Genomic DNA, 27,971 nt, shown 5'->3' with positions numbered 1-27,971 from the left:
GACTGAATACCCCCCTTTAGAGAGGTGTTTTCTAAACTTTAGCCTCCGTCCAAGTCCCCTGTGGGACTTGTTAGAACTTATGGCTTGGACCCACTCCGCATCTGACATTTCCCTCGGGGGTGGGGCAACGCTTGGAGAACCTGGACTTGGAACCCCTCTGCTGTGCCTAGACTTGCCTGGAGCTACCAGGGGATGCAGAGTAGCCCCACAACCCCTAAAGCAGAATCTGGATATGGCTCCCAGGCATCAGTAGTTTTTAAAGTTCCCAGGTGACTCTACCGTCCCATCAAGGACCTCTGGTGCGGAGCGGAAACTTGGTCTGGAAGCTACAAAGACCTAACCCAAAGGGTTCTTTTCTGGGGGTTCGCCTGGTGTTATTGAAAGAGTCCCAGCTGTCCATCAGTGTTAATGTCATGCAAGGCAAGTCCATGGAAATAGTAATTTTCTGGAGGGGTGGTTCTCAAAAATGGGGTTCTTGGAAAAGCAAAATGAGTCTCACCTGAGACTATGTTAGAAATGCAAATTCTTGGGAACCACCCCAGGCCCATTACCTCAGGAACTTTAGGATGGAGCCCAGCGCTTTTTCACAAACCTTTGAGAGGATTCTGACCCAGTCTGCAGTATCAGGAGCCCTGGCATAGCCCTGCCTCTTGAATAATTGGCATTAAACACGGTATGTGTTTACTTTTGCCACGTTCTAACTAAAAGGCCCTTATGGCATTACCACTTATTGTCTAAATAAACATAGTCTTTGCGCTTCCTATTTTGCTGCAATGGTAAAAAATAAAGGCAAGTGCCTGAAAACTGTCGAGTTTCATGTGAGCAGGGAGGAAGGCGGTCTGTAGGACCAGGAGGGTGACAGCCTTGATTCCGTCACCCTGCCCTCCCCTTGAACTCGTCCTCCTGCCACACTCTAAGTGGGAGGTCACGGAGCACCAGCGACGTGTGAGGCCCGACCGCCACGTGGGCTCAGCTATGGAGGCGGGGTTGGGGGTGTGGGCAGCTGGACGGGGAGGCTGGAGCCCTTCCTGGCAATGTCCTCACAGAAAACTAGCAAAGAAGGCCTGTTGACATTCAGAATGTGAGGGAGGAAAGCAGACAAAGAAGTTCACTTCCATCAGTGACTAAAGGCCTGCGGATTCTAGAATCCAGGAGATGCCAGCGTCCAGTGTCACTGATCGAATTGGCAGAGCTGGGCCGCAGTACCCCGCCCAGAACCAAATGTTCTCACACCAAGGCCAGGGTGCACCGTCCAGTCCTTTCAGATATTCCTCCCTGTGTGTCCAGAACACCAGACTTTTCTGACCTTTGGCCCAGTAATCCTACGGCTGAAAATCTGAATAAGAAAATCATTTGACGTCAGAGAAAGTTTGTGCTTTTTCACATTCATCTGGCTTTTTTTTTTTTTTTCGAGGAGCAAAATATTAGAAGCGCTTGAACATCCAAAGAAGCCAACATTTCAGGAAATTACTATATTTCATAGGCTATTAAAGTTTAGCAAAATGAATATTACGTTTTTAACAGTGTAGGGAAAGTGAAGTTTTTAAAAGAACACAATTTCCAAAATTGGAAATAGAACGTGCCCCTCGCTGTTTTATAAGCACCTATGTAGATACCTAAAAGTCCTGTGAGAAAAGATCTCACGCTCTGCTTCTTGCTAAGCTGGTGTTAGATTCTCTATCTTCCATTTTTCTATATTTTCTGCATTTTCTAACATAAACTCTGTTTTGTAAAATCAAGGCAGGAAGTTGGTTTTTTTTAAAGCCTATTTTCATTCCTTTGGGGGAAATGCGTTCCCAGAGTATCCTAGAGACCCCCTTTCAGAGAAGTCACCCTTGAATTTGGCAGTGGGTGAGCAGGGCGGGGGTGCTAGGCAGGATGGGGGTCATTTATCAAGAAGGGGCCAGGCCCAGCCTCCTCAGAACTCTGCCCAGGCCAGCGAGGAGCCCAGCATACTTAAGCAGGGTCTTTTCTCTGTCTTTCAGCTCTTTGAAAACAAGAAGAACACTAGAAACAGACACAGGAAAGTCACCATTTACAGTTTTACCGGAAACCAAAGAAATCGCTGCAGCACATTCAGAGTAAAGAGAAATCAGACCATCTACTGGCAGGAAGGGCTCCTGGTCACTTTTGATGGGGGCTACCTCAGGTAGGATCATCGGGTCCACCAGGCTGGGCCCCGTGCAGCCAAGACCCCGGGGCCATCCCCTGGGTGTCCTGAGAGCGGCTCCTTGGGTGCCCTGAGAGCGCCTGATTGGGGCTGCTCTGGGGGCCTGGTGCTGTCCTGTGGGTGTTCTCACTTCAAGTTCACAGCTGCCACTTGGTGGATGGGAACCCTGTGGCTCAGGGAAGGACAGAAACCTCCCTGGGGTCGCACCTAAGTGTCAGATCCCAGCCAGGGCACCCCTTTATTGCAAAGTCCACTTCTCCATGTTGGGGGGTGGTGTGAAAAGGTGGGGGCTGTGTTCACAGGCACACAAGTGCAGGAGCCCCCCCCCACCAGCCCTCCCTGGCACAGGGCCCGGAGGGTGCCTGGGGGCTGGGTCCTTGTCCTGGAGTCAGGGAGAGCCTCCCAGACCCTCACAGCCGCTCACAATGGACTCCTTGTTGCTTCTGGGTCGCAGTGTGGAATCCTCGGATGTGAACTGGAAAAAGAAAAAAAGCGGAGGAATAAAAATCATTTGCCAGTCAGAAATGAGGGACTTCTCGGCCATGGCTTTTATCACAGACCATGTCAATTCCTTGATTGATCAGTGGTTTCCCGGTAAGAGAATGTTCGTGAGCCAAAGCTAGGCTCATATTAATGTTTCTTGATAGATCAGGGTGGGTCTCCTGCTTTGGGGGAACAGAAATCCCATTGGGATCCAGCCCAAGGAAACCGCCCCTGGAACTCAGGGTGTGGGCATGGGTGGGAGCTCGATGGGGAAAACGTGGGCTCAGACCCCACAGGGCGTGTGCAGGCCACCTTGGGTAATGAGGGTGCCCCAAGTCCCTCAAATGTGAGCCTCCCATGGGTATCATTTGCAGTGGAGACAGAGCTACTGAAATCTGGGGGGAGCCCAGCAGATGGAGATTTACCGTGTGTGCCGGGGTGGGGAGAGAGGGGACCCTCTTCTGGAAGGATCTCCTCCTTCCCTGTCTCTCCCCACCCCCCCAATCCCAGAGGTGATCAGCCACCCACATGGCCCTTCTCAGACCCTTTGATCAGTTTCTTCATCCACAGTCCACCCAAAGAAAACACTTTTTGAAGTGAGCCTGCTGAGGTTCTCTGTTTGTTTTGCTACCACAGGAGGGACAACCCCCCAGGGCATCCTGCAGGGAGATGGCCACCAACAGGGGCCAAACGAGGCAGCCGGGGCAGGAGGCTGCCTCACGAGCCCTCAGCCTCAGACGGCTGGAGGCCCACTGAGCAGAGGGAGAGCTCAGGATCCCACCAAGCTGCCTGGGCCACCCCCCGCCTCCCAAGCCAGCTATCCCACCTGCACAGCAGCCCTGCATCCCTGCACAGCATTGAAGGAAACACTGAAGGCCCAGTGTTCTAGCTGCAAGCTCCAATGCCAGGGCCTGGGGTCCTTCTGGGTGAATGGACCGGGTCACCTGCTGGGAAAAAAACGTAGAAAGAGATGTGGGGTGTGAGCCATGGCGGTGGGGTTAGGGGATTGGCCACTCATAGGGCCCTCTAGGCCCGTAGGAAACAACCAGTGCCCCCCCCCCAACAGGTATTACTGGGGAACTTGACTCAGTGCCCATTAGATGGTCACTTGAACAGGTAGGACAGGGCAGAAGCCCTGATGCACAGCTGCCGGGAGAAAGCACCACCACCTGATGCACAGCTGCCGGGAGAAAGCACCACCAGGCAGCTAGCAGAATGCACCGCACCCGGGCCTGTGGATCACAGATGCACCCAGAAAGTTCTAGGAGGACATCTCCAATCCCACACAGAGCAGGGTCAACCCAGGATGCCCCACGGAGCTCCTTGGATGGTCTTTTCTGTGCATTTAGTAGCAGAGGCAAGCAGCAAAGCTGGCTCCTGTTTAGAGGGTGCCTTGTCAAATGACGAGGTTCCCCAAGTCTGTTACAATGTGCACTAGTGTCTTCCCCTGCACTGCGCCTCAAGGAAGGAGCATAGTAATTGCAGGCCTTCTGTTGGTGATTTTAAGAGTGGCTCCTGATTGGTTGTAGTTTGATCATTGGGAATATGGCATCTCTCAGCCTGCAGCCTGGCCCAGCAGTACAGGGGTAGCCCCAACCTCCAGGCACCTCCCTCACTAGCTACCTCAAGGGCCAGACCACCTGTCGGCTGTCCAAAAAGGACCCCTGAGTGTGGCAGTCATGCCTCCGCCTCTCCCTGCAGTCCAGGCGAGGCAGACACACCCTGCTTATGACAGGACCCCCAGCCTGGGGTTGCAGGCCCCCCGGAGTAGCTCAGAGACCCACCAGCAGCTGCCTGCCCTCCAGCCATCTCCTGCTCTCTCCTTACGCAGCCCTCACGGCCACAGAGAGTGATGGGACCCCCCTCATGGAGCAGTACGTGCCCTGCCCGGTCTGCGAGACCTCCTGGGCCCAGCTGGCAGACCCGAGCGAGAAGTCGGAGGGGGTGCAGTACTTCGACATGGAAGACTGTGTGCTCACGGCCATTGAGCGGGACTTCATCTCCTGCCCCAGACACCCCGACCTCCCTGTGCCGCTCCAGGAGCTGGTCCCCGAACTGTTCATGACCGACTTCCCTGCCAGGTATGTCATACCCTCAGATGGCTTCCAGGTTCCAGTCCCGGGCTGTCTGCAGCGAGCCAGGCTTTCTGGTTTTGAGGCCACAACTCACCCAGCTGATCTGAGCATGGGGGAAGGGAGGGGGGAAGCTGGTCAGGGGCCCCTGTTTTCTTCTTCTCACATTAACTGGCACCTCTGGCCCTCTCTCCCCTTAGCCCTGCTTTCTGAGGTCCAGGGACTAGAAGGCAAAGGCTCCTCCACACTCAGAAACAGAGACCCTGTGGGACCCTCAGCCTCACTCTCCCTTCCTTGGCAAATGTCCACTCCTCACTGCTGCCCTAAGGCTGAGCATTTGGATCCCCTGAAGCTGCTTTAAGAGTTGATTCTTCCCCTGCTGATCCAAGATAATAGCTGGGAAGAGAATCGTAGAGAAAATAGAAAGCACTTTGTGGTCCTATCCAACAGGAAACCAGCACTACAGCCAAGTGTTTGGGGAAAGATGGGCTCCTCCGTAGTCATGGAAACCAGAGGCTACGATGACTGGCTCTCTCTGGAACAACAGTGTGACATTGGTAGTTATCAGCTTTTTCAGAGTTGTGAAATCCTGTTGTTTTTTATTCAAACGATTACTGTATCTGGTTTCCTTAAAGACAGTTAAACTTTGAGGGGAGGGGGAACAACAGTATTTGTACTCTGTTTTCCAAATTGCTCTCCCCTTCCAAAAATCCAGATGTGCATTATTCTATTTTATTTCAGAATGGGGCTTCCAAAGCGTGAATCTACAAGATTAAGCAGTGGCTTCCTCCACCCCATAATTTCCCCCCATAGTTCTTTTTAGTATCCCCTGTTACCTCAATGACTATTAAGCACTGCTTTTCTGCTAAATAACTTCCCTTTATTCCTAGATCTTAACATTAGGGTTATTATCCCATCTCAGAGACCACATACAGAGTTTTATACATGTGTGAATCCAATTTGGGGTAGGGAAGAGAGGCCCTATTCAGCAGCCCCACACTTTAGAATTTTCATGTATTTGCTGAGCTTCGTGTGTCATTCTTGCTCAGCTGGCTCTGGGCTATTCAGCTTGGGTGCCCTCCTGGATCCATCGCAGGCAGTAGCACGGCTCCTAAAGGAAGTTACTCAGCCAGGCAGCATTGAAAAGCCATCAATCTGAAAGGATTCACAGCCCAGCAGGGGCTCTCTGGAAACTTCTGTGGTCTGCCCATGGCTTTGAAGCATCACACTCCCCCTGCAGGGAGTATAGGCAGGGCTGGGGGTGGAGGCTAAGGGGGTGGCATCCACTGTGGTATCTACAAAAGTGTGCACTTCCAGAGTTGACAGGAGTCCTAAGCAAAGCCCCGTTAGGATCCCAGTTAACAGAGGCGCCCAAGGCCAGCTGGCTGCATCGCCTGCCCTGGCCAGGGCTTTATCTCAGGTCCATCTGCCCCAGTGGGCAGGTTTGATCCATGATTCTCTGCAGTGGGAACCAATGACCAGGTCTCCCATCCACCCACCCGGAGCACCTCCAGGGGGCTGTTCTGAGCCCCCCACTGTGTCTCCTACAGGCTTTTCCTGGAGAACAACAAGCTGGAACACAGTGAGGATGAGGGCAGCGTCCTGGGCCAGGGTGGGAGCGGCACTGTCATCTACCAGGCCCGGTACCAAGGCCAGCCTGTGGCCGTGAAGCGGTTCCAGATCAAGAAATTCAAGAACTTCGCTAATGCCCCGCCAGGTAAACAGGGCCCTGCCTCGGCTGTTTCCAGAGAGGTGCTCCCACAATTCAAACTTGGGGCCACATTAGGGAGGCCCAGGGCCTCACTCACACAAGCAGGGGACCAGGCCAGCATGGACATTGGGGCTGTCCTGCTTTGGGCTTGGCAGGTGGCACTGGGACTGGCTGGGGGTCAGGCCTAGAAACTGCCTTTGCAGATGACACTCTTGTCTGGGGGTGCACCCCTAAAAGCATGGCCTTTCTTGCATTTTCATCTGGCCCGTGTCCTGCACAGGTCTGGCAGTTGGGGAGCACAGCATTGAATCTCAAGGTGAACCCCTCAGCCTAAGGGGCGTTCTCAGCCATCCTCTCTAAAAGAGGAAAGATGGCTTGGGGAGTCAGCCTAGGTGCCTTCTCTCTCATTCCCACCCGATGAAGAAGGGAAGGCCCTCTTGGTACCTTCCAGCCCACAGATGAGCAGTTCGAGGGCCCTCTTTTTTTTTTTTTTTAAAGATTTATTTATTTATTTATTTATACAAGCACTGGGTACAGTCAGAAGCGTGGGAGGGTGAGAGAATTCACCAGAGCTAGAGCGGGGAGCAGAACAGGCAGACTGACGAAATACTCTGCTGAGGGGAGCAGCGGGCGGCAGGAGAGGTCTGCGCGCCATGTGGGACCCTCGCTGATGGCTGGGGATCGAACCGGCACTGCAGAGGCTGCAGGCAGCTTCGCAGCCCAGTGTTCAACCACTGCATCACCAGGGGAGGCCCCCCAACACCTCTTAACACCCAGCCCTTGGGGGTGCAGGGAACCCCCATTTCCAGGCAGCTTCATAACCCCTATATGGCTGGCTGCCTCTGGCTTAGCATGGCCATCTTTATGATCATAAAGGTATTTTCTTTACACTCAGTGGAAAAATTAGAATCATAGAACACTATAAATAAAACAGGAAAGGAGAGATAATTTTAATGTGGAAAGAATGCAACTTTCTGCAGAGAATCTAAGCGACTGTTGACAAACACCAGGGCCAGTGAGTTTTGTAGAGTCGCTAGACAAATATGAGCTCTGCCTCGGAGTTTAGCAGATTCCCATCCACAGCGGAGACCCTTTAGAAAGTGTCCTCCATGCAGCAAAAAAAGCCGCAAGATGCAGAGGAACCACTAATATACATCGGTCAATTCCGTTCTCATCGAAGTCCCAGCAGCAGAGTGTGAGATTTAACCGACTTTTCTAAATTGCATGAGAAATGACCCAATCCCTAAACAGCTGAGAAACGTCTGCAGTGGAAGACAAAGAAAGAGGCCTGCTCGGCACATGTCCTAACTTACAAGCCTGCGGGCAGGAAAGCAGCCTCCCGGGCCAGGGACGGGCCTTCCCGGAACGGGGACAGCCAGCTTGGGTGCGGGGCGCTGGCTGTGACCGCGGTGCCTTCATGAGTCAGGGAAAGGCTGACATAATTAAATTCTTCATGGGCTAAAGGCCCAATGCGAGCAACAAAATTTGCACATGTGTAAACCAATTTGGCCGGCACACATGTAGATCTGGCACAGTTGGTGCATCTCAGTTGCCAAGTGTTTTTTCACGTTGTTTGAACCCTCATGTCCAGCCATCCCCAGTTTTAAAATCTGATCGGAGGGGAGAGACAGAACAGGACACAGAAGGACAAGCAGGCCTTGTGGACTCTGCTGGGGGACGCCAAGATTACCTGCAGCCCAATGGGTCGCATCTTGCCCCTCCATTTGGCAGAGACCCTGGGGGAACCAGGGCAGGTGTCTGCCAGCAGGCTTGCATTTTGAGGGCACTGGGAGAAGTTTCTGGCACAGACCTGAAGCCCTGCACCACTGCCTGCAGGCCTCTCTCGTTTGGCCTGAGATGACATGTCACAGACCCGTGGTTGCCCCACAGTTCTCTCTGCCTCTGGCGGTCCCTGCTACTTAGTAGGGGAGTAAGGTAATTACCTTTCGGGCGAAGAATCAGGGCCCAGCTATCCAGACTTGTGCCCTGCACTCCTGGCAAGACTCTGAGCATACTGTAACCCCCAGGTAGGACAGGAGCTGCTAGAGAGCAACTGGGTGACAAGGGCAGAAACATGATACTGTCAAGAACAAGGCTAGCACCTCGGAGGAGGGGGCTTGACATCAGCCTGAAATGCCACCATTTGGGAATGCCACCAAATTCTGGGTGACATATTGCAACCCCTGGCATGTTGGTTGCCTTCACATATATTGATATGTAAATCCTGGCCCTGCTCCACTCCCTGAAGCAGCTCTGTAATGGCCAGTACTCCCACCCTGGAGAGACTCCCAAGGCCAGTGGTGAGGGGCAGCCCTGCCCCCCTGTGTGGTGCTGACAGCTGTACTGCCCTCCCTTACCCCCACAGACACCATGCTAAGGCACCTGCGGGCCACAGATGCCATGAAGAACTTCTCAGAATTCCGGCAGGAGGCCAGCATGTTGCACGCCCTGCAGCACCCCTGCATCGTGTCCCTCATCGGCATCAGCATCCATCCGCTCTGCTTTGCCCTGGAGCTTGCCCCGCTGGGCAGCCTCAACACCGTGCTGTCTGAGAACGCCAAAGGTACAGTGAGCCGAGAACATTCCACAGGGCGCTGCCTGGGGCCTAGCTGAGCAAGACCCTGGGAGGCCTGAGACTCCCCCTCCAGAGAGCCTGGAGCTCCCGGGACAGGTCCTGGGAGCTGTGGACCTGTGGCCCCTCTTGCCTGGCCTGACTGTCCGGCCAGGGCACACCTGCCCCATGGCTTACATGGCCAACGCCCTGTGGGGAAAGAAAGGAGCCTTGCCAGGTCCAAATACTGTCCAGGCTATTGATGAGTCTCGGGGTTCAGGATTTGGAGTCAGAAAGAATCAGCTTCCAAGTCCTGGTTCTCGGCCATGACCCAGGAAGTTGCTCATTTATACCAGCCCCTAAGCCCCCGGCCACATAAATTTCTCCTCTAACCAAAACCTTCACCTGCGTCCATCATTGATAAACTCCGAGACCCCAGCGTCAGTATGAGCATGTCTTATTTTTTTTTTTAATAGAGGCATGTTTTATTTATTTATTTGTTTGTTTGTTTGTTTTTGTTTATACATGCACTGGGTACAGTCAGAAGCGCGGGAGGGTGAGAGAATTCACCAGAGCCAGAGCGGGGAGCAGAGCAGGCAGAAGGACCGAAGTACACTGCTGAGGGGAGCAGCGGGCGGCAGGAGAGGTCTGCGCGCCATGTGGGACCCTCCTCTGGTGGCTGGGGAGCAGCCGGGGATCGAACCGGCGCCGCAGAGGCCGCGGGCAGCTTCGCAACCCAGCGCTCAACCGCTGCGCCACCGGGGAGGCCCGAGCATGTCTTATTTTTTAATGAAATCTGAAAATAATTTATCTTGCAAAATGGGTAAATTCCAAAGAGCTGAGGAGAGAGAGAGAGAAAGAGGTAGCTGTCTTTTGACTTAGAAAGAAGAAACGCTCCTGAGAGCAATCATTTCTCCCCCAATGAAAGCAAAACAAATTGTAATGCAAATTTTTTTTCATACCTGCCACTTGCCCCTGGAGAATTTTGGTCCGAGATGAACTCTAGAAAATTTGAATCCTTGATCTTTCCATGAAAACACCAGCCATTCCGGCCATAGGACTTGGCAGCCTGACAGGTGTTTCGGTCCCTCTGGCATCCAGCACTGAGAAGGCTGAGATCATGTCGGTAGAATGTCAAGTACTGGGAGAGATGGAAGGTGGACTGACGACAGTGGTCATGTTGATGGGTTTTATTTTTCTTCTTTGCAAAGACTCTTCCTTCATGCCCCTGGGACACATGCTCACCCAAAAAATAGCCTACCAGATCGCCTCGGGCCTGGCCTACCTGCATAAAAAAAACATCATCTTCTGTGACCTGAAGTCGGACAACATCCTGGTCTGGTCCCTCGATGTCAAGGAGCTCATCAACATCAAGCTGTCAGATTACGGGATCTCAAGGCAGTCATTTCACGAGGGTGCCCTGGGCGTGGAGGGTACGCCCGGCTACCAGGCCCCGGAGATCCGGCCTCGCATCGTGTATGATGAAAAGGTACCTGCCCCCAGCCACTGCCAGTGCCTGGCCCAGCCTGGTCTCGCGGTGCAGGAGCCCAGGCCCTCTCTGAGACCAGTAAGGCCATTTCGAAGGCAACTGTAGCTTCTGAGTGCCATGTCCCCCTCACATAATTCCCTCCCCTCTCATGCTCACCCAGACAACTTAGCAGCATCTTACAATGCTCGTGTTGCATCTGGGACCAGCCAGCCTATTCTAATCACCCAGCATTGAAACTTCCCTCATTTCTATTTGTGATTTGATTTGTGAATGGATCTTTGACTAATTGCCTGAAGCACTTAACTCAGCACCTGTTGCTTATTAACCCCAATAGAAAAAAACAAAACAGCAAAAAAAAAAAAAAAAAAGAAAGAAAGAAAGCTTCTTAGTAGCAGGTTTTGCAGACAAGGCACTTGGAAACTAAGATTATAATAGATTGTAATAGGAACCTTCACACTGAAAATTCTCAGCTATACCTCAGTCATTGTTCTGATAGAAAGTTATTTCTTGGCCTTATGGAAACCTGTATAACTTTCTCCTTCTTGGGCCTTTGTATGATATTAAAATTAGAGGAATCAACATATTGTGATCTAGGAGACACTCCCCTCTTGATGGTTTGATCCACCGCTCTTCTATTATGGAGCACATTAAGCTGAAGTCATGTTTTCCCGCCTTGTCTTGACACTCAATAATCAAGGGTGAGGACCATGGCATCTTTGGAGTCTTCTTACCAGTGTCTGACAGCCAGTTCTCAGTGTGTTTTGGATGGATGGATGGATGGATGGATGGATGGATGGATGGATGGATGGATGGATGGATGCGTGAATGGATGGATGGATGGATGGATGGATGGATGGATGGATGGATGGATGGATGCGTGAATGGATGGATGGATGGATGGATGGATGGATGGATGGATGGATGCGTGAATGGATGGATGGATGGATGGATGGATGGATGGATGGATGGATGGATGGATGGATGGATGCGTGAATGGATGGATGGATGGATGGATGGATGGATGGATGCGTGAATGGATGGATGGATGGATGGATGGATGGATGGATGGATGGATGGATGGATGCGTGAATGGATGGATGGATGGATGGATGGATGCGTGAATGGATGGATGGATGGATGGATGGATGGATGGATGGATGGATGGATGGATGGATGCGTGAATGGATGGATGGATGGATGGATGGATGGATGCGTGAATGGATGGATGGATGGATGGATGGATGGATGGATGGATGGATGGATGGATGGATGCGTGAATGGATGGATGGATGGATGGATGGATGGATGGATGCGTGAATGGATGGATGGATGGATGGATGGATGGATGCGTGAATGGATGGATGGATGGATGGATGGATGGATGGATGGATGGATGGATGCGTGAATGGATGGATGGATGGATGGATGGATGGATGGATGCGTGAATGGATGGATGGATGGATGGATGGATGGATGGATGGATGGATGGATGGATGCGTGAATGGATGGATGGATGGATGGATGGATGCGTGAATGGATGGATGGATGGATGGATGGATGGATGGATGCGTGAATGGATGGATGGATGGATGGATGGATGGATGGATGGATGGATGGATGCGTGAATGGATGGATGGATGGATGGATGGATGGATGGATGGATGGATGCGTGAATGGATGGATGGATGGATGGATGGATGGATGGATGCGTGAATGGATGGATGGATGGATGGATGGATGGATGCGTGAATGGATGGATGGATGGATGGATGGATGGATGGATGGATGGATGGATGGATGCGTGAATGGATGGATGGATGGATGGATGGATGGATGGATGGATGGATGGATGGAAAGAAGGATAGCTGGATGGAATGGTAAATGATCAGAAGGACAAGCAGTCAAATGCATGGGTGGGTGGATGGATGGATGGATGGATGAATGGATGGATGGATGGAAATAGAGGAGAATGAATAGATAAATGTGCAAAGGATGGATGCACAGATCAATGGTTGATGGACAGGTGTGGGGGTAGATGAATGGATGGATGGATAGGGTAGGATGGTTAAGTGAACAGAAGGATGGGCAGTCAGATGGCTAGATGGATGGGTAGACAGGACAATGGATCGATATGTGAGCAGAAGGATGGGTGATCAGGTAGATGGAAAAGAGGGAAGAGGGAAGATGATAAAAGGACAGAAGGACAGATGATCAGATGATTAGTCAGATGTCTGGACAGAATGGTGGATGAGTTGATGACAGTCTCCATGTTTTCCTTGTCTCGTTTTGTCTCCCTGTTCCTGGCTTCTCAAGGCCAGTTGCGAAAGCTGCTGGGCCCAGGCAGGGGACCTGACTTGGTTTGCTCTCTGCCCAGGTAGACATGTTCTCCTATGGAATGGTGCTGTATGAGTTGCTGTCAGGACAGCGGCCTGCGCTGGGCCATCACCAGCTTCAGATTGCCAAGAAGCTCTCCAAAGGCATCCGCCCAGTTCTCGGGCAGCCGGAGGAAGTGCAGTTCCATCGACTGCAGGCGCTCATGATGGAGTGCTGGGACACAAAGCCGGAGAAGGTACGTGGGCACACAGCCAGGGTCTGGCACCCCTCCCACTGTGGAGGAGATTGTGGGGACACACATATGGCCGCCACCACCCTTCACCAAGGGTCTAGGACATATGGGGTGACCTTTCTCTGCTCTCCTCTTCTAGAAAGATAGTTATTGCTCCTAGTACACCCAGATCATTTTCTTTGTGTACAGGTCACTTCGTACAAATGTCACTCAGGAAAAATGAGCTTGCTTTTCCTCCCTGCCTGTTGTGTTACATCACCGTGCAAACAAAGCACACAGACCCCTTTGTAGCAACGCAGTCCCCAAGCCAGAGCAGAGAGGATGTCGCCACCTCTGTTTAAATACACAGGGAACAGGTTTGCTCCTGAGAGGCAAGAGTCCTACTGTCGTTTTAAAGCCAGTTGTTCTTGGAAGAGGCTGGTGGTTTCAAGGTTAAAATCCACTTATCAAATTAGACACTGCTTATTGATATACTGGGGGTAAACAAGGCCTCCGCCCTGGTTCTAGAAGGTTGGTTTCGTGGGCAGTATCGGCATCAGTCTGGTTGCAAACAGCCCTTGCTCACGGCCCCGGCAACTCTCTCCCTCAGCGACCCCTGGCCCTGTCGGTGGTGAGCCAGATGCAGGACCCCACCTTTGCGACCTTCATGTACCAGCTGCCGTGCGGGAAGCAGACGGCCTTCTTCTCCTCCCAGGGCCAGGAGTACATGGTGGTGTTCTGGGACGGGAAGGAGGAGTCCAGGTAACAGTCCACATTTGCCGTGCTCAGCTGCTGTCAGAGTCAGGGCAACCATGCCATGGGGAGCAGGCAGGGAGGCCCACGTGTATGCCGATGCGGCTTAAGGCCTGGGAAAACTGAGCCCTGGCAGACAGGCATGCCCGTGTGGGTCCATGGTAAGAGAGGCAAAGAAGAGGCGGCATCTGCCCAGGCAGGGGGCAGGTATTAAAATTGGAGCTGTTGGCAGCGTGATGGTCGAGGGGGTGAGTGAAGCTGGGGCAGGGGGAGAGGACAGTCACAGGAGAGCAGTTGCTGAGGGATAGGAGGGGGAGGGACCCCCTTAAATAAAAACCTATGGGCCTTCCCTCCTTGCCTCCTTCTCTCGTGAGGGGGCAGCAAGGGCCAGAGTGTGGGGAGAGATGTTCATGGTAAAAAAGAGAAGCTGTGACGCAGGCAGCCCTGAGGCCCATTCGAGTTTGGAGGTCAGACGTGGAAAACAAGACCAGTCAGCATGCTTAGGAGTTTTCCAGAATGTTCTGAGGCCCAGGCTGCAGAAGAGGCGATAGCTGGTTTCAAACAGAGTTGGGTTTTTGTCAGGAGAGAGAAAGGTGCGCAGGAGTTGAGGATGTGCTCAGGAGGGGGGTGATGGAGATGGACCGTGGGGCCTCTTAACCTATGGGGTCCGATGCTGTCAGAATGGCATTAAATTGTAAGACACACAGTTGGGGGCCACAGAAATACTGGGTCTGGGGGGAAACCACACATTTGGTGACCAGAATGTGGTGACCGTTCACTTGTGGGTAGCAAAAGAGACACACGCGGAAGGAAGTAGGCTGGAATTTTAATCGTGTATCTTGAGGGGGCCACTCTGCTATGGAGGGGCTCCCCATGTTATGTGAAGGAGCTACAGGTACAGCTGGTGAGTGACTGGTCGGAGGTGCTGCCTCCTGATGTCCCCACTTCAAACTTGGGACAATTTTTTTAGCCCCTCAGGGGTCACAGGAGAAGCATCCTCCGTCCCTTTGGGATTGGCCTTTCTTTACCTGGAAGTTCAAGCAGCACCAAGTAGAGAACCTGGTTCTGCCGAGGATCGTGAAGGGTCTCGGAGCCTCCCAGTGGGGGTCGATGAGGCCCACAACTGTGGTCCTCCTCCAGGGACATTCTGGGCTGGGTGGGGTGAGGGTGGCAGCCCCGGGTCCCTGATTGCTGACGGAGACGGTTGTGGTCGTAGGAACTACACAGTGGTGAACACGGAGAAGGGCCTTCTGGAAGTGCAGCACATGAGCTGTGCAGGGATGAAGCTGAGCTGCCAGCTCAAGGTCCAGAGCTCGCTGTGGACAGCCACTGAGGTAACCACACCCGGCAGGGCGACAAGGTGGGCAGTACGAGGTGGTGCAGCCCCTGGGGACAGCCGCCGGGTACGCTTCCTTGTCAGATGACCCCAGCACACACCTAGGAGACCCCAGAGCAGGGCCAGCGGCCCCAGGGCCAGGGGCGGCACAACCTGCTTTGTCCCTGGCTGGTGACAGGGGTTCAGCCAAGAGAGGTAGCGGGTGCAGAGCCCCAGCAGGAGGAGAACCCCACCAGGTGGCAGAGTGACAGGCCCTCCCACGGTGCTGCGGGACGGCACAGCAGACATGAAAGCCCTTTGCCTTCACATCAAGGAAGTCAGAGCAGGCCCAAGGAGCTGACGTCTGAGAAACCCAGAGAAGATTGCCCCCACACAAATGCTCCGAAGCTACTTTTGGGCTGAGGGCGGGGTCGCATAAATTGGTACAACCCTGCCAGGTGGCAGTTTGGAAGTAGGACTCAACTAAGCATGAGAAATCTCAAAAATATGCAGACTATGTGCACCTCACTGGATTTCAGTTTTATAAATTAGTTCTAAGGACATGACCAGGACACACGCCCACACCCTCCACAGAGGGCCTATTAGAAGCGCGCAGTGAGTGCTGGGAAACAGGCCAGACATCTGACCGCAAGAGATGAGCCGCTTACTGCACCCCAAGAGAGATGCTCAGACCTTGTTCCCCCCCGGACCCACGGGGACAGGGCCTCTGCTGCAGTGAGGGGGCCCAGAAGTGAGACCCCACTTTTTTCGGGAACCTGGAGGCTCACACCAATACCCAGGACACAGAGCGTCCTGCCCCAAGTCCCTTTAGCGATTTTCTCTGGGTCACAGATTATGAGCGATTGTTTTTCTCTTTTAGACTATTCTGTAGGATTCAGAGTTTCTTCTAGAAAGCCTCAATACAGTTACTTTCTGAAGGCCCAAGGATTCTGGTGCCTGAGTTGCGCCCCCTGTAGGCGAGGCAGGCACGTTCCTCCTGGTCTCACTGCCTCTCCCTCCTGCACAGGACCAGAAGATCTACATCTACAACCTCAAGGGCATGTGTCCCTTAAACACACCCCACCGGGCTCTGGACACCCCAGCTGTTGTCACCTGCTTCTTGGCAGTGCCGGTTATAAAAAAGGTAAGGTGAGGTGAGGGGGGTGCACAAGTATCTGCTCTTCCCTCCCATTCCATGGGGTGGGGCCCCTCCTTGGCTGGGGGTATAGACAAGAAAGGGTCCAGAGCCACAGCCCCCGTGGACACCCAGTCCAGGTCACAGCCTTGAAAACACAGGACACCTGGGCCTCTAAGTGTCCTTTGGGATTTCAAGAACCCATGTGACCAGCAAAAGAAGGGTCGAGTATCAAGCTGCTCCCACACGCACATGCCATAGGCGTAGGTCCAGGGGAAATGCTTTCCTGGGGCAGACACTGCCTGCCTGGCCACTTAGTCACCGCCCCTGTAAGGACCCCACTCGGGGGTCTGTGTCTCCCCCAGAGAGCTCACTGTTGGTCCCAGACCTCAGGCCCTGAGCTGTGCCCCCAGAAGCCCAGGCCGGGGCAGCTCGGCCGCTACCAGGGCTGATGAGGCTCCTCAACATAGCTGCTCACCCTGCCCACCTTGCACCATTCCCAGGAGGTGTCCCATGTGGAAACAACCCCACCCAAACTACAGCTGACCCTCGAACAACACGGGTTGGAACGTCAGTGAAAGGGTCCACTTACACTGATTTTTCTTGTTCAGTAGAAAAAATAATTTGTTGGTTGTCGATGGACATTCTGTGGTCAACATGTTCTCGCTTTAGTATATTTTGTCTTTCTGTTTTTATGAGTAGCGTTAGCTTTGTTGATAAGAATAAAGTATATAATATCCGTAATCTACAAAACCTGTGTTCATCCACTATGGATGTTTTTGCTATTTGTTATCAATAGCTGCCAGTCCACAGCAAGCTCTTTAGGAATTACGTCTTGGGGAGTCCAAAGTTACATGTGGATTTTGATTTCGAGGGTATCTGCTCCCATGACCCCCGCATTGTTCAAGGATCAACTGGACCTCAGTTCAGTTCTCAAGATCAAGGGCCACAGCCCGGCTCTGAGAAGCTGCCCCTGGCCCAGCCCCGGATGGCCTTCGGGGCTTCCCTGGCTCTGAGGCCAGGCACTGCCTCCACCCTGCAACCCAAGGGCCTGTTCCCACAGCAGCCACTCCTGCCCATAGTGAGCCACCCAGGAGTCATCACTGGTGTGGTCCTGTTGGAAGGTGTGGGCTGTCCTCACCCAGGCCCAGCTTCTCCATCTGTGAGGTGGGGATAAAAGTGCTCTTCTGAGGCACTTCCCTCTCCTGCCCCCAGCAGGGAGGCCACGTGACTCTTTGGGGCCTGAGCTGCACCCCGCTTTGGGGACCCACCCAGAAACGCCCGCTGACATCCCCTGCCTGTCTAGGAGCCTTGCTCCTCGTGGGCGCGAGAGGTGAGATGTGTGGGGCTGACACTTGCTCCCGCCCTGTCTTCCTTGCGCGAGGGATCCCTGGACCGGTGTCCTGGGCGAATGTGAGCCTAAGTTAGGCTCCTGTCACCTCCCGACAGTGGGAAATACAGACACTCTTCTCCCCACCCTCCTGCAGTTTTGCTTCTTTTTTTTTTTAATGGGGTGGGGGGAGATTGAAATCAACCTTAGACTCATTTAGGATCGGGGCCCCATGGGCGAGGCTGGGCAGCGCAGGACAGGCCTGCACCGGGGTGCAGAGAACACAGCACAAAGCAGTATTTAAGGCCAGTGCCGGCGAGAACCCCGAGCCAGGGCACCACTGCCCGCACATCAGGGGGAATAAAGCCAGCTCTGTGCACACCCTCCCTGCCAGGGTGCCGGCCCCTTCGGAGGCAGACCCCTGCATTCTTGCACTCCACTGTCTTGTTCATCCTGTCTGAAAGTGGGGATCGCCACCTGGCTGGGCCCTGGGGCCCCAGATGGAGATGTTGCCCCCATTTGGCTTGTTTCCCTTCTTTCCTAAAACCCTGACGATGCCTTTCAGTGAACGTGCTTGGGACTGATTGACCTTGCCATTGAGCCAGAGGTCAGGTCTCTCATTTCCTTGGACAACCCAACCTCCCGAGTTGAGTTCCAACAAGGGGGGCTTTCTACTGCTCACGCTCGCTGGCACAAAGCCTGGCGCCCTCTCTGTCCTGGCTCCAGCTTTGTTCTCCTGAGCTCCTCCCGGCAGCCACCCCTCCCTCAACCCTGGTCTGGTGAATAGGCTGGAAACTCTGCCGTGTTCCCAGCACCCACAGACGCTCCAGGAGCCTGTGGTAGGGCCCAGCATTAGACAAGGTCCCTGCAGCTTTGGCTTCTGCAGTGGCCTCTGGTGGCTATAGGATAGCGCATGCTTTATTATGGGGATGGGAGGCCCCAAGGACCCCATCTATGTCTGCAGGACCACAGGCATTTCAGAGTAAAGATGGCAAGTGCAGGCACAGCAGCCCAGAAGTGCCGCCACGGGAGGGTTGAAGTGGAAGCGAATTCTTCCAGAATTAGTTCAGCAGGCACACATGGTTGACTGGAGCAGAAAAGCAGGATGATGAGACCCAGTGCTCCCCAGGGGCAGTGGCGGGCACACAGAACTAGGCCCTGTTTTCCCAGTGCCCCACCTAGTCGGGGGAGCAAGCAGGCAGAGGCAGTGAGGAGACCCACACGGTGCCTACAGCCCACTATCACCTTAACAAGCCGAGTTCCCAGGAGGGAGGGCGCCGCGTCCTGTGCTGTGGAAGGAGGGGCAACTGCTCCTGATGCGCATGTTGCGAGAAGCCAGCCTGAAGCAAACCCAGCCGGAGCCAGAGTAGGACCCTGTGGGGCCAGGCGACCTGCATCTCTTGCTGGGTGCCCCAGCCATGCACTTCTGAGATGCTTCCCTCTCTGCTCCCAGTAGGGAGGCCATGTGACTCTTTGGGGCCTGAGCTACATCTGCTTGGGGGCCCGCCCAGAAATGCCCACTGGCTTCCCCGGCCTGTCCAGGAGCCTCGCTCCTCGTGGGTGTGGTGGGGTGGGGTGTGCAGAGCGGAGTCTCGCGCCTGCTTGTCTTTCTGCCTGAATGTCTGCGACCATGGCGCATCGCACACCCTCTCCTCTCCCGGCAGAACTCCTACCTGGTCCTGGCAGGCCTGGCTGACGGGCTGGTGGCGGTGTTTCCTGTGGTGCGGGGAGCCCCGGACGACAGCTGCTCCTACCTGTGCTCACACACAGCCAACAGGTCCAGGTTCAACATCCCAGACGAAGACGCACGGCAGAACCCCTACCCCGTGAAGGCCATGGAGGTGGTCAACAGCGGGTCCGAGGTCTGGTACAGCAACGGGCCGGGCCTGCTGGTCATCGACTGTGCGGCCCTGGAGATCAGCCGGCGGCTGGAGCCGTACTCGGCCCCTTCGGTGGTGACGTCAGTCGTGTGCAACTCTGAGTGCAGAGGGGAGGAGGTGGTCTGGTGCCTGGATGACAGGGCCAACTCCCTGGTGATGTACCATTCGACCACCTACCAGCTGTGCGCCCGCTACTTCTGTGGGGACCCCAACCCCCTCAGGGACATGTTTCCAGTGCGCCCGTTGGGCCCGGAGCCCCTGGGCAGCCATCTGGCTGACCGGAAGGAGCCTGAGGGGGACTCCATCGCGGACGTGAGCATCATGTACAGCGAGGAGCTGGGCACGCAGATCCTGACGCACCAGGACTCGCTGACAGACTACTGCTCCATGTCTTCCTACTCCTCGTCCCCAACCCGCCGAGGCCCCATGTCTCCCTCCAGCCTCCCCTGCTCCCCAACCAGCTCTTCCAGTGTGCCTTTCTCCACCGACTGCGAGGACTCCGACCGGCTGCAAGAGCCCAACGCAGGCTCCGACAGGTCTGAGCACGACCTGACCCCCGTGGACGGCGATGCCTTCAGTCAGCACCTGCAGGCCGTTAAGGTCCTCGCCGTGAAAGACCTCATCTGGGTGCCCAGGTAGGCTTGCTGGCAGTGGGGTGCATCCTGTGTGTGCCCTCTGCTCTGGCTTTGGGGGGAGAGTGAGGGGGCCCTTCAGTTACCCTCCATCCACCCGCCCATCTGGGGGCTGCTCTCTATTCTGGGAGCTGGCGGGATCGTTAGCAAATCTAGAAGGGCGCGCTGGAGCTTATCCACCAGCCGGAGAACTTAGGGCCACATAAAGGAACACCACAGCCAACCGGTCAGGTTTCCTACTGGGCAGGTGCTTCTGGGCCACGAAGGTGCCCTCCTGGTAACTCAATCCGCTCCCCGAAACTGCACGTTTGTTGCCGAGCCTTTCTGCTCTCCGGCTCCATTTCCCCTGGAGAGCCCAGGGGTGGACGAAACGCTTCCCCTTCCCGGCTTTGGTTTCCCAGGCGCGGTGGAGATGTTATCGTCATCGGCCTGGAGAAAGACGCGGGCGCCCAGCGGGGCCGAGTCATCGCCGTCCTCAAAGCCCGAGAGCTGACCTCGTGTGGGTAAGACTGGGGGGTGACTCCTTTAGGGTCTGGGGCGCAGCATGGGGAATCTAGGCCCCAATGCCAGATTCCTGCACAGCAGCTTCCCACCCCTGTGCTTTCCACAAATAAACGTCACATCCATTCTTGCTAGATGCTCCACAGATACCAGTCATCAGGCCGTGGCTGCCTGTTATGGGGTACTCAGTGCCCCTTGCATCTACCTGGGGCATGCCTCCAGGATCCAAGCTCAGCTGCAATTGAAATGGGGAGAAATCACCCACCTTCCCAAGGTCCCCTCCCTGCCCTTCAGTACCCGATGGGACCACACAGCCCAGCACACAGCACCTAGCCCAGGACCAGCCATCGCTCCATGCCCATCTGCTAAGGGTCCCAGCAGGAGCCCGGTCAGCTCCATTGTGAGGGTTGTGCTGGGCAGAACAGCCTGTCCCGACACCATCTGCATGCCCACTCCTCCCGGAATCCCGCTGCGGCCAGCAGTGCTCCCTCCCGCCACCCTCCCTCCATCTCCTGAGTGCCATGTGCTCCTTCTCCCTGTGGAGAATCCCATCGCCCTGCTTCCCCAGAACAGGATAATGACCGAGGAAACCTTCATAGTGGTTCCCTCCCTCGCTTGCCAGCATCAAGCCTTCTCAGCGAGTCACGGGGGCCAGTGACCCCTGCCTTGCGCGTGATTCTAGAAACAAGATCCAGGTTGGCTGCTGAGTCATGGCTACATTGGTGGGCGGCAGTCTTGGGCCGATGTAGTTCCCCTGACAGGCCAGGCTTCCGGGGGCAGGCGGGTTGATAGAGCCCAGACCTGTTGAACTCAGAGTGCCTGCCGTTAGTGTACCTCAGGGGTGCCCCAATATTGCTTTCTTTTCCTATTCGAGCCCCAAAGCAAGGTTAGGAGCAAGAGGCCCAGGCAGCAGCTGAGCACCATGCCTGAGTCCTAGACATGGGTTGCCTCAAAAAATACCCACTGAGGTCCCGAGGTCTAGAAAGCCCCGGCAAGGCCTCTGGACATCCCAGTTTATGTGCTGACCTCAGTGGCAGGCAGGGTGCTCTGAGTGCCGAGAGAGGTAGTGCGGGCAGTGCTTGCTCAAAGGTGTGGGCACAGAGGGAAACATATGCCTACCAGGATCATGCAAAATCTCCACAGCCTCAGAAAATAGCAGTGTATGGAGTTAGGACGTGTTGTCCTGGGTGTTCTGCCTGATATTACCTTGTGTTTCCTAAACATGTGGACACTTAGAAAGGCCGAAGAATCAGGTCTAAGCCAAGGGCTGAGGGAATTGAGTTAGAGCTTAAAATGTGTCATGGGCCATTGCAGCTGGAGTTCGAGTTCCTAGAATTCCCAGGACCCCTCGGATATGAGGTATGTTTTAGGAGGAACGTGCCCTAACCATATAGGGGGGCTTCCAAGGAGTCAGTCCCTTACAGACAATCCCTGGGGATCTCAAACGAAGCCCTTCACCTTCTCTTTAGATATCCAATGGCCTCCATCCACGGGCCGCCCCTGGGGAGAAGGCGGCCAGCAGAGCATGGAGGTGGACAGGCGATCGTGCACAGATGCCCCATCAGGCTGGCTCTGGCCTCCCCAAAGCACAGGGCCAGGGCCTCGGTCAAGTGGGAGCCATGTGAGGTCACTCAGCCCTCCTCTCTCTGCAGGGCGCTCGCGGATGCGGCTGTGGTGGCAAAGGACACTGTCGTGTGCGGCTTTGAGAACGAAAACGCCGAGTGGCACCTGGCAGTCTGGAGGGGCTGGGGCACCAGGGAGTTTGAAGTTTTCTACCGGTCCTATGAGGAGCTGGGCCGGCTGGAGGCTTGCCCGCGGAAGAGGAGGTAACTCCCGTGGAATTCATGGCTCCTCGGGCGGAGCAGGGCCAGAGACCCGACCCCTACCTGCAGCCCACAGTCCTCAGTGGACCCAGAGGACCGGGCGGAGCTCTCGGAACCACTTGCTGCTAAGAAGTGCTGAGAAGTTACAGCCTGGCGGTGGTTTGGGAGCGTCCCCTGTTTTTCAGGGTGTCGCTACCCAGATACCCCATCTCTCCATGGCTGGATCTCAAAGCCCAAGGAAAGACCTCTGGGAGGGGCTCCCTCTGCGGCCTCTGCTGACTTCCAGGAGCAGGGTAGAGGGACCCCTCTCTGGACTGATCACACAAAGGGGGGCCGGCCCTCCCAGGATAATGGGCCTGCCCGTTTTCCACCCCAGGTCTGGGATGAAATTACACTAGAGCCTCTCAGCTGAGGAGCAGTTCGGGGCAGGGTGGGGGAGGCCGTGACCCCTGCCCCTTCCCTCGGTGCCCCCCAGCTCTTAGCGCGTTTCACAAGCTCCTGAGTCCCTGGGGCCCTGCTTGGGCAAGCTGAGATCAGATGTCTCCCGCTCGGGAAAGTTTCTGCATGAGAAACCCCCAGAAGGACCCTCAGAGAGAAGCATTGCCCAATCTGGGCCATGAATGGGCTCCTTTAAGCAACGGGCCGGAAAGCCAGGAGCTAGCACGGAGCCGCCAGCACCCACTCAGCCTTTACATTCTTCTGCCCGACAAAGGAAGGAGAAACTCAATCAGCAGGACTCAGAAAGGGCCTTGTGTTTATAGCTTTTGTAAAATAAACTTGGATGCAGCTGGAGCACAAGGCCTGTTTGTTTGCACATAATAATCTTGTTTATCACGGTAACAAATTAAGTAATAGCCCAGCGGTTAGGCCTCTGGTTGTGAAATCACCTCGTATGGGGCTCCTACCACATTATGCATTTGCTAAACATTTACCACACACGTACAGCAGAGTATAAAAAAGTAAAATTGTTAACAGGAGATTCAGGGGTACGACGGCAGGGATCTCCCCCGGCTCTGCACACGCACCATTGCACGCACACGCGCACCCCTGTCGGGACCAGAGGAACCATCTGAGGCTGCACAGCCCAGAATGGGAGTTGGAATGTGAGCTCGTACTGGGGTTCAAGTTGTTGACCGCTTTCTAAAATTAAATTATGAAAATCAAACTTAGGATTTTGCTGGGGTGCACAAACAGATGGGAGACCTTCTATCTGAAAATAAACAGACTTTCTCGAGAGTGAAGTCATGGCCTCTGTCAAGGGCTTGTAATAACAGCATAGGCCCTGCCCCCACCCTCAGGCCACTCACTGCCTGGGTGGAGTGGGGGCCTCTGTGCCCACCGCTGCCAGCATGCCAGCTGTGAACAGAGATGGGCAGCTGTTCATCTCCCCACTTCCCTATCCTGGCCTGGTGCTGAGACCTAGGGGCCGGCTGGTCTGTGCCTCCTGCCCATTCCACCACCATTCTCCCCGGTCCCTCAGCAGGTCTGTGGGGGCCACCCCTCCTTGGCCAGAGCCCCGCAGGTGCCCAGTACACCCCCAAGTACAAACTGGACGCTGCCTCAAACCTTCACTCCAGGTGACCTTCCCAAGGCTGCTCTGTCAACACTCCCCTGAGCTAGTTCCACCCCCTCCTCCTGCCCCTCAGCAGAGCCCAACCCTGGGCCCGGCTGCTTCGAGGAGGGCCTGTGTTCAGCGATGGCCTCACTGTCAGGGACCTCCTCACACAGAAGAAAGCAAGCAGGCAGGAAATGGCCCGTGACCTTGACCAAATCAAAATTAGAAATATAAATACAAAAATTACCACAAAGTCAAGACAGACAGTCAACTGGGGAAAAAAAAAATATTTGCAATAAATATGAGATAACTCATTTATCTTATTTACAAAGAGTTTGTACCTGTCGACAGGAGAGAGAAGGCCCAACAGGAAAACAGGTAGAGGACATAGACACCAATAGTGAGGAAACAAGAAGACAACACCAAAGTGCCATTTACTACCCTCATGTTAGCATTTGTGGAGACAGGAGGGCACCGCACCAGGTGGGAGGACCTGCATGTGCAAAGGTCCTGTGGTGTGAAGTGAGATGCTGTTTGGAGGAACAGTTGAGAGACTGGTGTGGCTCAGACATTTTGAAGAAGGGGAAGCAACCAGCAAGGCCTTGGTCTCCATTAAAACTACAGGCAGGGCCTCCCTAGTGGCTCAGTGGGTTGAGCACCGTGCTGTACAGCTGTCCGCAGCCTCTGCAGCATGGGTTCGATTCCTGGCTGGCCAGGGAGAAACCCACATGGCGCAGCAGACCTCTCCTGCCTCGCCCGCTGCTCCCCTCAGCAGTGTATTTCGGTCAATCTGCCTGTTCTGCTCCCCACTCTATCTCTGGTGAAGTCTCTCACCATCCCACACCTCTGACTGTACCCCAGTTCTTGTATAAATAAATAAATCTTTTTAAAAAAAACTACAGGCTGTTTTTGTTCTGCTCCCCACTGTCTCTGGTGAATCCTCTCACCCCACACACGTCTGGCCTGTACCCCAGTTCTTGTATGCATAAATAAATAAATCTTTAAAAAAAAAAAACCCTACAGGCAATTTTAAGCAGCATTATTATAGGACCTAATTGTCTTTAAAAACACTTTGGGGCCTCCATGGTAGCCTAAGGCTTAAGTCTCAGCGCCATCAATGCTATGGCCTGAGTTCAATCCCCGGCCAGGGAGCTACCCACATGGCACAGCAGACCTCTCCTGACTCACCCACTGCTCCCCTCAGCAGTGTATTTCAGCAGATCTGCCTGTTCTGCTCCCCACTCTGTCTCTGGTGAATTCTCTCACCCCATCCCCTCCCCGCCACCTCTGGCCTACACCCCAGTTCTTGTATGCATAGATAAATAAATCTTTTTCAAAAAAAAAAAAAAAAAGCAACCTCCACCTCTGAAACAGCTGGATCAGATCACTGAAGCCTCAAACCAAGTACAGCTGGAGAGGTGAGAGTAAATTAATATTTATCTGGATTAGATTCAAAAAATGGCCTATTTGATCTAAGTGTTGTCTTCACTGGAGCCCATGGAGCAGAGAATCGATGAGAACTCCCCAGTGAGTGGGGCCTTCGGCTCTCCCAGCACCCGGTCCCCAAACCCCCAGACTCCTATCCTTCAGGTTTCCCATTGGTGGTTTCCTTTTCACTCACTTTTATTTTCAGGGGGTGGAACTGACAGAACAAAGTCACACCAGCGTAGCACGATGCTACAGCAGCAGCTAGAGTGGGCGTCGCAAAGCCAGGCCTTCCTTCTGCCCACACCTCCGGCAGGTGACGCCCACAGCAGCTCCGCTGTCCTGGAACATCCAGCCCCTCCACCCTGCCCACCACCCAGACAATGAGTTCCAATCCCAATGTGTGCCCAGCAAACTACCAAGCCCCAGTGTGAGGAGGACAGGAGCCCTTAAGAGAGAAAACCCAAGATTTTGAAGAAGTGAGCACAGGGATGGAAGGAGGGAGCTGAGAACAGGATCTCTGCCTAGCCCCATGGCTGCCCTTCCTAAACCTCAAAGCCCAATATCCAGGGCTTTCATCCTAAACCTCCATCTTAGGGTTGCAGAGTGGCTATTGTCCAATGTAAGGGTGGAGGCAGGTCTAGAGCTAGAGACCCAGGTTCAAATCCCGCCTCAGCCCATTGTCCTGGGAGGTCCAGGCCAAGTCTATCAGCCTCTGAAGTCCTTGTTTCCTTATTGAGAGAATGAGAAAATAATACCAAGGAGAATTGGCAACAGCTCCAGGCACAGAATGAGGTTAAAGAGAAAGTCTCCACACCTGGGAGTGTGCCCTCTGGCCTGTGTGTAAGTGTCTGTGTGTGTCCAGGGTGGTGCCCCGGTTCTCAGAGGCTGGGCCCACACAGACCTAGAGCAGCAGATGGGAAGGATATTCACAGACCCACATTCCTGCTCCCACCTGGGCTCCCAGCACCTGACCAGCTTCTGGAGAGAGGCCTCTGAGTGTCCTGTCGACACTCTTGGGTGACATCAACCGACTGGAGCTGAAGACCCACGTCACCCACAGGCACACACTTGCCTCCTCTCACCTTGAAAAAATCAGGGCCCAGGGCTCCGGTGGGCACTTCTGCTCGTGTTAGGGAGGAGGCCTGCCCCTGGGGTGTGCCTTGCACTTGCTCCCCTTCAGCCCTGTGCTCGGCTGTCCCAGGCATAGGGACAGAGGAGGGGGGCCAGTGTTCCCCAAGGAGCAAGGCTCTAAAGCAGATTTCAGGTTGCTCAGAGCAGGGCCAGCTGTGCCCCAAATTGCGACAGGACAGTGCTCCCTCCTCACCCCTCCTGGTCCTCAGGGAGGGGTTGCCCCGAGGACCTACACAGTGGAAGGGACATGGGTGGTGGACCCAAAGAAGAGAGGTAAGGGGGAAAATGAGATGGTCAGGATGCAGATACTTCCCAGGCACCCCAGAAAAGATGGCACTCCCCAATGCTGTCCCTTTCTGAAAGCTAGTCAGTCCATACAACCCTCAATAGCCCCTTGCTGGTGATAGTGGCGCCCTTGGGTACAGCCAAGGCTGGAAAGCTGACTCTCCTACACCATGGTGGCCAGCTTGGGGGGGGGGATAGAACAAAAAGACATGCTGTTCCCCAAATATGAGGTCTCCTTTCCCTCCCTTAAATCCAAGGGAGGAGGACATGCAGCCTCTCCACCCCGACTTCTTGGATCCTCCACCAATTTCACCCTGCTCTCAGGGGAAATTCCCTCACCCGCCACCAGGAGGCGCCCCACTCCAAGAGGCCCAGTCCCTTCCCTCCAGCCTATCTGTCCGCCCAGCCCAGCTTGGACAGGGCCACTTGAGAAATGGACGCCCCTGGGCTCCTGGCCCTCTGAAAGAGTTTGTGGGCTTGATGAGTTTACTTTACCAAGTATCCCCAAGTATGATTCCATCCGGGGAAGAAGGAACACTTGTGGCCGCCTGTATGTAAATACAGACACCAGAGCTGCTGAGGCAGGCAGAGGCCAGGGGAGTCCTGGCGTGCTGGGGGCCAGCTGAGGCAGGCAGGACAGGTCTTCTGGGAACTTTCTAATTGAAAATTTGATTTCGTGTGTGTGTGAGACAGTTATTTCTAAGATTATAGCTTAACTTTTCTGCATATGCCCTAAACTTATGAGGAGGCAGGGGGACATTGTGCGTGTGGTATGTCTGGTGTGTGTGTGTTTGGTGTGTGGGGTATATATGTGTACATGTGGTGTGTATATGTGTGTGGTGCCTGTGGTTGCATGTATGTGTGTGGTGCATGTGAGTCACATGTGCACACACGTTTTCATCTCGCTCTCTCATGTAGCCCCATGGCCAGGTGCAGGTCCAAGCACCTGGTTCACTCCAGAAGATGCTGGGGGTCCAAGATGAGCAGCTCATTGGGAGCCAGCGAAACTCTGGGAACTAGAGAAAACTTTTCCTGTGAGACTCTCTCAACAAAAGTCACTTCTGGAACTACCACGCTGCAACCCCCAGTTCTCAGCCAGGACTACTATCCTGGGATGGTCTCAGCTAAATGCCTTGGAGCTTCTCAGAAACTGAATTCCATGAAGAACCTGCCCCTTTACAC

At 54.3% G+C, this 27,971-nt stretch overlaps 1 protein-coding gene across 1 annotated transcript in view; it reads left to right on the top strand.

The window, feature by feature from the left end:
• Nucleotides 1-22,397, top strand: part of LRRK1 (leucine rich repeat kinase 1) — a gene marked incomplete at both ends in the record, with an annotated part of 103,713 nt that extends 81,316 nt beyond the window's left edge. The window contains 13 exons of the mRNA XM_084253055.1: nucleotides 1,986-2,149; nucleotides 2,625-2,764; nucleotides 4,485-4,734; nucleotides 6,276-6,442; nucleotides 8,802-8,999; nucleotides 10,199-10,476; nucleotides 12,851-13,045; nucleotides 13,632-13,783; nucleotides 14,991-15,108; nucleotides 16,117-16,233; nucleotides 19,219-20,069; nucleotides 20,468-20,569; nucleotides 22,220-22,397. Of these exons, the coding sequence (XP_084109181.1) occupies nucleotides 1,986-2,149; nucleotides 2,625-2,764; nucleotides 4,485-4,734; nucleotides 6,276-6,442; nucleotides 8,802-8,999; nucleotides 10,199-10,476; nucleotides 12,851-13,045; nucleotides 13,632-13,783; nucleotides 14,991-15,108; nucleotides 16,117-16,233; nucleotides 19,219-20,069; nucleotides 20,468-20,569; nucleotides 22,220-22,397 (2,910 nt within the window). The remainder of the gene's footprint in view (nucleotides 1-1,985; nucleotides 2,150-2,624; nucleotides 2,765-4,484; nucleotides 4,735-6,275; nucleotides 6,443-8,801; nucleotides 9,000-10,198; nucleotides 10,477-12,850; nucleotides 13,046-13,631; nucleotides 13,784-14,990; nucleotides 15,109-16,116; nucleotides 16,234-19,218; nucleotides 20,070-20,467; nucleotides 20,570-22,219) is intronic.
• Nucleotides 22,398-27,971: the final 5,574 nt, after the last annotated feature.

This window comes from Talpa europaea, assembly GCF_964194135.1.
Source record: "Talpa europaea genome assembly, chromosome: 14".
Taxonomy (NCBI): domain Eukaryota; kingdom Metazoa; phylum Chordata; class Mammalia; order Eulipotyphla; family Talpidae; genus Talpa; species Talpa europaea.
The sequence above is the reverse complement of the archived record's forward strand: the minus strand, read 5'-3'. Positions and strand labels throughout refer to the sequence as shown.